Genomic DNA, 12,500 nt, shown 5'->3' with positions numbered 1-12,500 from the left:
TTTCAAACAATGGACTGGGGTGTGCCCAATGCCTTCAGACTATTTAAGCAGAGAATGGAACTTTACTTCTTTTATTTCCAAGCTCAAAAACAAGGAAAAGGTGGCAACCATACTCCTAGCATCAGGATAGGAAGGTCTCATCAGATTCAACAGCTGGAGTCTTACCGATCAAGAGAAGTCAAACCTAGAGATAATCTGGGAAAGATTTGCAAGGCAGCTCGATCCCGCTGATAACTTTCGAATAAATCGTCTAAAACTGTCTACAGTAAGACAACAAAGTGAAGAATCGTTAGATGATTTTGTGAATAGAGCCAAGCAAATCGCAAATGTAAATTTACAAACGATGAATTGCAAAACAGACTAATCGAGATAATAATAGCGGCAACACCTATCGCTGATTTCCAAAGGAACTTCTCACCAAACCCCAAACGTATACTTTAGATGAGGCTCTGCAACTCGGAAGATTGCTTGAAGCTTCCCTACAACATCTTTCTGCACTGAAAGCAATCGAGCATCCAAGCATGACCCAGAAATCATAGATATTATCCATCTGCCACATAACAAATCAGCACAATGACCCATCTATAACAAACCAGCACAACGGTCATTTGCAAAAACTGTGGCCGAGATCACCCCTTCAACAGGGGACAATGCCCAGGTGCCAAATCAACATGTGGCGCTTGTGGAAAACTTGGACATTGGGCAAAATTTTGCCTAACAACTAAATATCAACAACAAACTAACCCACAACAAAGCAGTTACAGAAGACAACCGCAAAACAATATGCACGCAATAGAAAGAGATGAATACGGTGCAGAATCAGAAAAAGATGACATGAATTCACAGCTACATTCCTTCTCATTTTCAGAAATCAAAACGAAACGCGGTAGGAACAGAGCATTGACAACACTACAAATTGAACTTTCAGATATTCCAGGTATCCATGATTTACAACTAAAATTAGACACAGGAGCACAGGCAAACACACTACGTCTCAGAATTTATAGACAAATGTATCCATAATACATTGACAACAAAGGGAAACCGGTGGCAGGGACATTAAAACATTCAAACACAAACCTCACTGCTTACAATGGAACAGAAATCAAATGCTTCGGCACCACAAACATACCTTGCCAGCACAAACAATCAAAATGGATAAACACCCAATTCTACATAGTTGATGTTGCTAGACCAGTGATACTCGGTCTCCCGAGCTGCGAAGAATTCAAAATCATCATCCTCCACTGCCCCTTCCATACTACGAAAAACAAAAACACTACAATAAGAAACATCCATGACCTGAAAGGTCGCAATTTGACGGCATCGGCGAGCTCAAAACTGAACACAAACTATTGACCCCCCTCGAAAAGTCCCCATCGCTCTAAAAGACAAAATCAAACTGGAGCTTGACAATATGTGTGAATAAAACGTGATACGTCGAGTTGAGTAAGCTCATTGACCTATGTAACAAAACAAGATGGCAGTCTGAGAACCTGCCTTGATCCAAAAACCTAAACAGAGCACTTCTGAGACCACATCATAGAATTCCGACTGTGGAGGAACTCAATCATGAGTTCGCGGTGCAAAGTACTTTTCAAAGTTGGATGCTAAATCTGGATACTGGTCCGTAAAACTTCATCCTGAGAGCCAACCTCTCACCACATTCCAAACCCCTTTTGGAAGATACTGTTTTCAACGCCTTCCTGTTGGCTTATCAGTAAGCTAAGATATTTTTCAAATGAAAATGGACAGAATACTACAAAGATACCAAACGCATGAGGGACAGCTGACGATATCATTGTCCATGGAAAGACAGAAGAAGAGCATGATAAAAACCTGATCAAATTCATGGAAATCGCAAATGAAGAAGGCCTTGTATTAAATTTGAGCAAATGTCAAATTAAAAAGTCTGAGGTATCATTTTTCATACCAGTAATGGGTTTAAACCAGATCCATTGAAAATCAAAGACCAACATCAAAAACAGAACTTCAGCACTTTATTGGGTTCACAACATACCTATCTAAATTCATACCTGACTTCAGTCAGAAAACAGATACCCTCAGAGATCTTTTGAAACAAGATTATATTTTTCTTTGGGAAAGACACCACAAACAAGCTTTTGAAGACCTAAAATGTGAAGTGTCAGAAAACTCTCTCCTTCAATACTATGATCCTGCCAAACCAGTAGAACTACATTGTGACGCCAGTCTTTGTGGCATTGGTGCAGCCTTACTCCAACCTGATGATAACAACCAACTGAAACCAATTGCTTTTGCTAGCAAAAGTTTAACAACAACGGAGCAAAACTATGCATGCATCGAACGTGAACGTCTTACCATTGTATTCAGAGTTTTTTTTTTCAAAATCATCACTGATCATAAATCATTACAAATGATTGTCATCAAATCAATCACTGCTGCACTGCCTCGTCTTCAAAGAATGCTTATTTCCTGGAATAGATACAACTTCACATTGTCACATAGACCCGGATCAGAAAACAAACTAGCAGATGGGCTCAGTCGTCTTCCAAACAAATATAATCAAAACAACATCGACCTCAACATGAGGGGTTGATATAGTATATATGTCCTTCGCCGCAATCTAAAGACTTGACAAATTTTGACATAGGTACTCTGCCAATGTTTTTACACAGGTACTCTGCCAATGTTTTTACACAATCTCGACAAATTCAAGGAGTTTTCGAAGAGACTGATGCAGTAATATCAAGATCAAGGAATTTTCAAGGAGTCCCTAAATTTAAGGAGGTTGCGGAAACCCTGCAAAAAGTGCTATGTCTATAAATGACCCACAAAATGTGGATGATTATACTTCTTGAAAGGATTTGGATTAACACACTTTTCTTATTCCTTTTAAGTCTGTAACTCAAAATTTTGAAGATTCCACAGACCACAGTATTTTTCTTTCATTGGAGATGTGAGACTATTCCACTTTCTCAATGTCGATGGTATGATGAGTACAAGTGGGCATCCAGTGAGAGAAAGAAAGAAAGAAACAGAAAGAGTGGAAAGAAAGAGAGAGAGAGACACAGAGAGAGAGAGAGAGAGAGACACAGAGAGAGAGAGAGAGAGAGAGAGAGAGAGAGAGAATGAGAGAGAGAGAGAGAGAGAGAGAGAGTGATTCATAAAATCTGGTCAGAAATCTTGATAAGTTTTTATCTATTCATGGTTATAAATTTATCTTATGCATATTTGTTTCTACTGTAGTTGAGTTCTGACAATAAAAATACCTTTTGGCATCATTTGACAAATAAATAAGAGCTTCGTCAGCCGTTGTTGTTCATAATGTTCCATAATGATATTAATTTTAATTTTGAGTACTTATATTATTAAATGTTCTTTCGTCGCATAACAATTGTCTCTTTTCTCTAAACTCTGAACAAGAAATATAAACAGACTTTAATTCATAATCAAAAAATTTGTGAATTTTGACATTTACAACAGTTACTGCATGAACAGTCCATGTTGACTCTCATTTGTGAGAAAAAAAAAAACCTCTTCTGTACTCAAAGCAAAGGCTACCAGGCCCAATCTAATTTAATAACAATTTTGACAATCAATTGTAAACTTTAAAAAAAATTCCTGTCTTTTTAATTATTGATTTAGAAATGTTGGGGCACCTTTACAGTTCACTTTTGTGATTCTTTTGAGCAGTGAACATAACTCAAATAGTATGTGTGCCAAGTGAAATAGACCATCTTTATTTAGTAACTCACTCCTGTAACGATACAACTTATTCCTGTTACAATCAACTGCCTCCTCTAACGACCTACAAAATCCTATATTTGCCCATTTGGACAGTCCCATCTTGTTTTAACAATTTGCTCAATTTATGTCTTTAATGATCTCTCCCGTATTGCCTCTGATGTTATCAAGAATTATCTCTTCAAAAAATAATGAGAAATTAAAATGTTTAATTTGCCATAAAAAAAAATCATTCCACAACCTTATTTGACAAAGAATTGAAAAACGCCCATATATTTATATTAGTGCAACAATAACATTTCAATCTGATGGATGATAGTATGGCTGTACAATAACTTAGCAATGACTATCCCGCCCAAATCTTTGGGCCTCTTTTTTGCTCACGAAGTGCCCAAATTTCGCGACAAAATATGGGACGAAGCCGTTCCGTACATGCCATTTTAAAAAATTATTTACGAAGCTGTTTATCGATGAATATGACTGAAAGTTGGCACACAGTTAGAAAAGAGGTCATTTTAGATTATGTCAAGCGACAAAACTCGTACGATTACCAGAAGACCGTTAAAAATAGATTTTTACTCTTTGGAGTAAAATATTTCTAAAACTACAGGGCGTGTAGGTTTTGTCGCTGATAAGGTAATACATGAACATTTCTTCTTTTTGTTTGTAAAATTTCATTGGATTATGATTAGTACTTTTTCCGTATTCTCACAAAACATCAACCCAATTTGCATTTCAATGAGTGAAAATATGGAGACGGCCATTTTGGTCCACCATCGCGCGACACGAAAATGACGAAAATGACGTGAGCGAGGCAAGTCTGCCAGATGGCCAGACTTTAACCTGACCAAATTCGACTTCAAGAGTGGCTAAATAGAAAATCATATGGCTTTCACTATTAAGACTGGCCCACTTAAAATGAACTAAATTTTAACAAACAGAAAATTGAATAGACTAGGATAAATGTCACTGAGACAAAAATAGATGAATAAAATGTAATAAAGAAGCAAAATTATATATTTGGCCACACACGTGGCCATCTGGCACCTTGTTCGCGATGACTGACGACACAAATCCTCGCGCGCTTTTTTAAAATTAAGGCATTGTTTCATTGTTATGTCATAGGTATAATAGATTAACTCTCTCTCTCTCTCTCTCTCTCTCTCTCTCTCTCTCTCTCTCTCTCTCTCTCTCTCTCTCTCTCTAATAAATACTAGAAATAACGTAAGCCATGGTCTCACGGGACTGATTGATAATAATTTAGCAGGCATTTTCGTATCATTTGTATGGGTTGTAGACACAAAATTACACTTCGGAGAAGTTCCAAATGATCAATATTATGTATATTTTAAAACAAAATTATAGTTGACCCGAGCCATACAGCTCTAAAACTATACAAGTTAGAACTTTTCTGATGTCTTCATCATATTTTCTGATAATTTTGCCATAAAATTGCCAAGTTTTAATATCTAATTCCACGTATTAAGCGAGATACAGCCACAAACCAGAATAAAACGCAGAAAAAGTGTTCCATATTTTCCGTATTTTTTTCTCTTTGTGAGTCATCCAAATAAATGACACATTTGAAACTGCATAACTTTGTTATATATTAATGGATTTCCAAAATTCAAAAAGATTTTTACTCAGTGGAGATAGGGCTTTGATTTAAGAGTAGTATTTCCTACAAAAATAGAAAACAAAAAATTTCATAGTCATTGCTATATAACTATAAGTAACATAAAAAGTGTTTCAAAGTCACCCTGCATCTTGAAATGCTTTTTTGTTTGTTTGTTTTTTTTGCTGAATAAAAAAAAATGAATAATTCCTTTACACAGTTGTCATTTGATTAAGTGAAAGGCAAATAATAAGTCTGCCCATTTAAATCAAATTCTTCAATATTGAGCTTGGACTATCCTAATGAAATCATATTGCCTGTGATTCAAAATGGTGAACTGTAAAATTATATACAAATCAACTGTCTGTTGTACTCACCCTCAATGAAAAAGGCTGGGCAAAATCAACCCTGATGCTGCCATAAAAGCCATACAACACTCGAAGAATTGCATTAATTGCACCAAAGAAAGATTCATTCACTTTAGACAAACCCTGTTGAAGCAAAATTAGGGAAAATACCATCAGTGAATCATAATGATTAATAAATGATGTAAGCCATTAAGTGAAAGCATCTTTATAGTCAAATCTATTGGGTTGTTGCATTAAAGAATTCTTTTTTACGGCACTTGAAACACATATAGGTCATTTCAGCACCAGTAAAAAGGTAAATAATAAGGGAAAAGTTGTAGATCTAAAGTTAAAAGCACCAAAGAAAAGTTAAGACAAAGGGGACTGGTTCAAACAGGTAACAGCAATCTATCAATGTGCCTGTTTGACATTACCTAAAAATCCCATCCAGGCACAGTTAGAGAATGCTGCTATGAAGAACACAGCCAAATGTATAAAAAGTAAAATACGGAGAGATGCTCAATTATAAATTATTTACAAGGTTAAAAAAATTATCATTTCTCAAAATAAAAGGAACATTTATACCTCTCCCTTCAGAAAAGGACCAAAGCCAGGATCAGGGGAAAAAAATGAGCAACGTCAATCAAGAACAACGACAAGAGCAATGTGGAAAAGGAAAACAGATTGGGGGATAGAAGACCTACCATGAGTGACCTCTCCGCCCATGATGGGAGGTCAAATGACCCTGCCCAAGGATTATAGAATGACGATATTTATTTAATCTATAGCTGCATGCTTCACATCTCATTACATTTAATCTATTTGGCAAAAAAAAACACATGTCTTAGTCTAAGTACATCTATGTCACCTTCATCGGTAGGAGGCTTAGGTGTGCTTAATGCCGAAGCATGCTTGAATTCGAAGTAGACACAATCCAAAGATTTCCATGAATTAAATTTCAAGTCATTTCCCTTTGTTTGTTAGTCATGATTGCACAACACCATGCAATGTTGCTCCTTTGTTACCCGTCATTGTGGTGTTTGATTGGTTTTGTTTTTGTTTTGTTCAGTTTATTCTTTTTTCTTTAATTCTATTTTTATTATAATAATTCATCTGCTAAAAATGGAATAAAAACACTCAATTTGAAAAACATGAAGTAATTTGTCATAGGAGAATGTTAGTGTTGAGGAGGGGAATCCTTCTTGTTTTGGTGAAAATATTTCAGTAATTGAGCTTTGATTGCAGCCAGTGTTGAGGCATAATTATATGTAAAAGTTTTACTTACACTTTCCCTTCTTTGTTTCTTATGTCCCTATGTGTTGTCAGTAAGTTTGTGAGTGTACGGGTATGTGTGCCTGAGTGTGTTTATGTGAATATGCGTCTGCCTGTCTCTCTACCCCTCACTTGCCTTCTTTCCACCTCTCTTTCTCATACTCCCAGCTATGATACTCGTTTGATTAAAGGGAATGGATAACAATAATCAACAATCAGAATCAAATACGGTTTTGTAACAAAGCTTTAACAAAAATTCAGTATGAGACAAATAACGTTCTTGAACCTGAAACATGCTTAAAGACAGCATGGTCTGTATTTGACATGAAAAGGCATTTTCTAATTCAATGTTGCAGAACAAAGTTCATGTCAACATTAAAGCTTCTGTTACGTGAAAGCAATCCTTCCTTTTCTAAACCTGACCATGTATGTATGTATGTATGTATGTATGTATGTATGTATGTATGTATGTATGTATGTATGTATGTATGTATGTATGTTTGTATGTATGTATGTATGTATGTATGTATGTATGTATGTATGTATGTATGTATGTATGTATGTATGTGTGTGTGTGTGTATGTGTATGTGTATGTGTATGTATGTATGTATGTATGTATGTATGTATGTATGTATGTATGTATGTATGTATGTATGTATGTATGTATGTATGTATGTATGTATGTATGTATTTGTATGTATGTATGTATGTATGTATGTATGTATGTATGTATGTATGTATGTATGTATGTATGTATGTATGTGTGTGTATGTGTATGTATGTATGTATGTATGTATGTATGTATGTATGTATGTATGTATGTATGTATGTATGTATGTATGTATGTATGTATGTATGTATGTATGTATGTATGTTTTACGAAGGGTACGTGTGTGTAGACAAATATCTTTCCCCTTCCATCCTTACCACTTCCCAAACATTCTACCATGTTATCCTGCATGCCGTGTTGTATGGCATGGTGGTGTGTGTTTTGTAACTCCTGTAACTCAGGAGTGAATAATATTCATTATTTTGCCAACAAAATGGTACCGTGAATCTACGAGACCCGGATGCACAAATATTGAGATCATATGGAAGGAAAGAAATCGACATCATTCTGCTCTTTGTTTTTGTTCTTAGCCAGCCATTTGTATGAGTAGTTCTCACTAAATTGTATCAATCAGACGTTTAAGGTTACACATAGTTTTGTGTGATAGAACGTTATATCAGCCCGGGGGATGTTATGAATATTTTAACTAAGCACATAACACCAGTACTTGTATAGTAGGCTACATCACAGTCTGTGTCTCTTGTCTTACAGTTGTGTTGTTGTTGTATGTATTCGTCAAAACACAGATTCGACAAACTTTTTCCGGTTGTCCCGTGTATTCGTCGAATGCATGTTGCACTGTAAATCACAAATTGCCATATTAATGGACAATAAAGATCTTTAATTATTATTGCTACTCTTTGGAAAGGACGCTGGTCTATAGCAAACCATTTTCAACTGACTCTACTTAGCTACCCAGTTACAGTTGGGGGAACATGGGGACAGAAAGAATCCTAACTACAGTTGGCAACTTTCCATCTTTCTTGCCATACTCACCAGTCATCATTGTATTGTAATCTTATGATCAGCTTTTTGCATATTTTCAACTTGCTAAACACCATAAAATCTATTATTTAGAAAATAAGTTATAAAACGATTCTAAATTTAAAAAATTAAAAAATCAACACAAAACATTAACAATTTATTTTATAAATATTGTTAATGATATTTAAACATGTCGATCAAAAATGTTCTTCACAACGAGATGCAATAATATAATAAATTACCATCTGTTCCCTGGCAAAATCTCCATCCATAACTCTTTCATACCCAAATGAAGCTGGAACAATATATGCATCTGATATTTCACCTGTATAAAACAGAGAATGAGTTATATACCAACACTTTTGGAAGAGTTACACGCACAAAAAAAAAAAAAGTTTGCAAATTACCCATTAATTTTATCACTTTAACCCTCTCTTGTAGGAAAATTGTCACATTAGTTAGGTTAAAAGCAATATTTTTCTTATTCAGATTCAATTTATAAATCTTTCTAAGAAAAAGCTTTGTTATACAATAAAAACCGAACAACCCAAAACTGTCTAAACAAAAAAGAAAGAAAAAAAAAGAAATCAAAATTTTTTCATATTTATTTCTGTTCATCAAGTATTGATAAACCAAAGCCACTATGCTCAAACTATCTTTAAACCAAAAAGAAATAAACTAAGAAAAACATGTGATAATTGAACAACATTCCTGTTAAAACTGTTACCCAATGTGCTCTCCTGTATCCATTCAACAAACCATACACACCGCCACTGAAACCCCCTCCACTTCACAAACCCCTTCCCCTTCAACCACCCCTGCCCACACTAATCCACAATGACTTATTCTTATTAGTCTCTGTAGAATCTCTTCTCCCCCACTCACTTCCACTTCCCAACCAATCCCACCCCGCAGCACTAGTCCATTCTTACTTGATGGAGAGAAAGTGATGTGCTGATTGAGAACAGTAATGTTGTAACTCCGGAGTTATAACATTATTGCTCTATTTGGCACCTACAACCACTACACTTGAAGAATTGAATGATATATATTGTGTGTGACAGTGGGATGAATGCTAGTAGTGGAATAATATAACCCCTGGAAAATCATAACTTTTGAGGTATGCCTAAACCGAAATATGTATCAACCAAAATAGAATACGGAGTCCCTTGAATTTCGGTTTAACCAGTTTTTACTGTATTTACAAGATCTTAATGCTGTTTTGTAAAGCTTATTTTGCTCAACAAAATTATGAATCGTATGTACTTATTACATTTGACCGGGTTCCCACAACTTCCGCAGAAAAAAAATTCCAGACCTTTTCCAAGAAATGAGGAAAGACTACCAAATTTTAAACAGGATTTCAGATACTGTCAGCGCTGTTCATGCGGCGAGGACGTGTTACACATCGCTCTTGTGTTTTTCTATATTTAACCAGGATATACTGTGATCTTCTTGTATATTTTTTATATAGCAGGATAGTAAGCAATCTGTGATACATTGGACTTCAAATTTATATAATTTTACAGATAGACTTTAAAATAATATCAAAATAAGCTGTGATGATTTCAATTTTACAACGTTATGATGTATGTAAGATTATTAACCCCCAATTTGCACATTTGTACAACATGGGTGATTCCTGTTGACATCAAACATCTTGTTTGATGAATTATCTATATTCCTTTGTGGAATGCCTAGACGACGATATCTTATGATGTCGTGGCGAGAAGGGCATAATTATTCAAAACGGGTATTCTTCTCATCAACTGGCCCCTCTTGGTGAATCCGATCACAATATGGTTCTTATGATACCTAAATACAAAACAAAATTGATATCTGTCCCAGTTGTTCAAAAACAAATTCAGATATGGGACAGCGATGCAACTAATGCACCAAGGGAGTGCTTCGACTCCACCAATTGGAATATTTTTATTGAATCAGCAAATGACCTCGATGAACTTTGTGACATCGTAACTAACTATATAACCTTTTGCGAACAAAACATCGTGAAAAGAAAAACAATAAAATGTTTTAGAAATAACAAATCTTGGCTGACAAAATCGATAAAAGAGTTGTTAAATGAGAAAAAATATGCATTTAAGACTGGGACCAAGAGGAAAGAATTAAATAAAGCCATCCGAGAGAGGAAACAAATATACAAAGAAAATATTGAGAGGAAACTGAAAGCTATTGACATGAAAAGTGTTAGGAACTATATCAACAATAACAATATCAATATGAACTGTTAATAACAACTCAAAATTTAAGTTAGAAAAGAGTACAGAAAAATAATATGCCGATAAGCTTAACAACTTCTATGCTCGATTCGAAAAACACGATTTCACAGACGAGATTAACAACCTAACTGAGCAACTCAAACATAACGGAACAGAGGAACAAAAGGACATCAGTCAGGCGTCATTAAACTGTTCAAAAATATTAAAGTGGATAAAGCAAGCGGACCTGATTGAATTTCATCAAATTTATTGAAATCATGTGCAAATGAACTCTCCTATATTTTTACATACATTTTTAATCAGTCCCTAAGAAACGGGCATATTCCAAGAATTTGGAAAACTTCAAAAATAATTCCCGTCCCAAAACTTCAAAAAGCCAAAGAAATGAATGACTTTCATCCTGTAGCGCTGACATCCATCCCTATGAAATGTCTAGAAAGGATTATTCAACAAAGATTTCTACAACAAAGTACACAATAACATCTAGACAAAAACCAGTTTGCTTACAAATCAGGGCATGGGGTGGACGACGCTATATTAGAGTTTTCTCATAACATTTACAAACACTTAGACACTCCACAAGGGTATGTCAGAACCCTATTCGTAGACTTTTCGAGTGCATTCAATACCATCCAGCCTCACATACTAATCCCTAAACTACTGTCCATGGATGTGAGTCCCTCGATTGCACTCTGGGTACTAGAATTCTTGACAGACTGACCACAATTCGTTTCCCTCACGGATGAAGAGAACAACAAAGGTGAATCCGCTACCCTTATCTTCAACACTGGAGCACCCCAAGGAACTGTTCTTGCTCCAACACTTTTCGTTATATACACAAATGACTGCATAAGCGGCACAAGTAATGTGAATATTTTTAAGTATGTCGACGATACCACCATTCAGGCCTTGATAACAACCGGAGATGATGTATTGAATTATTATAACAAAATTAAAAGATTTGTTTAATGGTGTGATAATAACTATATAGAACTTAATGTAAAGAAAACTAAAGAAATAATATTTGATTTTAGGACAGATGGTAACATACATGTAAATATAATTATTAAAAACGAAAAGGTAGAGAGGGTAAAGGAGTATAAATATACTTATAAGTATACTTGTCAATGAAAAATTAGACTGGACAAATCATTCACGCAAAGTGCTTAATAAGATGAAGACAAGATTATTCATGATGAGGAGTCTGTACTCCATAAATGTTGACAAAGCAATTATATCTTTGTTTTATAAATCTTGCATTGTAAGTCTTTTTTGTTTCTGTGTAGCTGCCTGGGGTGGAAATTGTAAAAAATCTGAAGTAATAAAAATAAATAGAATAAAAAAGCATGCTAATCGAATGGGAGGAAATGATGGATGGAACAATTTTTAAGATTTTCACAAAGATATTGCTAATGTTAAGATTAACAAATTTCAAAGAGACGAGTTCCACCCTCTGTACAACGAAATCAAAAAAAGCCACAGGAGTAACAGACTAACACACATGAAAACCAAAAGACAAGATATTTTACTTCATTTTTACCATTAGCAATACGAAACTTTAGGATGATTTTTACTACATGACATTTGAAGGATACTATATTCGCTCTAAAATCTATTTATTTATGCATGTGTACATGGTGCTAGATCTACATTAATTATTATTTATTTATTCATTCAAATACCATGCTTTATTTTTACTTTTTAT

At 34.9% G+C, this 12,500-nt stretch overlaps 1 protein-coding gene across 5 annotated transcripts in view; it reads right to left on the bottom strand.

Moving 5' to 3' along the window:
- The window catches only part of LOC144965503 (glycerol-3-phosphate acyltransferase 1, mitochondrial-like), a 279,629-nt gene that overhangs the window by 152,189 nt on the left and 114,940 nt on the right, over nucleotides 1–12,500 (bottom strand). For all 5 annotated transcript variants that reach the window (XM_078900905.1, XM_078900903.1, XM_078900906.1 and 2 more), the window contains 2 exons: nucleotides 8,798–8,880; nucleotides 5,719–5,832 (listed from right to left, as the gene is read on the bottom strand). In XM_078900905.1, coding sequence (XP_078757031.1) covers nucleotides 5,719–5,832; nucleotides 8,798–8,880 — 197 coding nt within the window. The remainder of the gene's footprint in view (nucleotides 1–5,718; nucleotides 5,833–8,797; nucleotides 8,881–12,500) is intronic.

This window comes from Berghia stephanieae, chromosome 2 (assembly GCF_034508935.2).
Source record: "Berghia stephanieae isolate SIO BIC M18660-M18661 chromosome 2, UCSD_Bste_1.3, whole genome shotgun sequence".
NCBI classification, from domain to species: domain Eukaryota; kingdom Metazoa; phylum Mollusca; class Gastropoda; order Nudibranchia; family Aeolidiidae; genus Berghia; species Berghia stephanieae.
The sequence above is the reverse complement of the archived record's forward strand: the minus strand, read 5'-3'. Positions and strand labels throughout refer to the sequence as shown.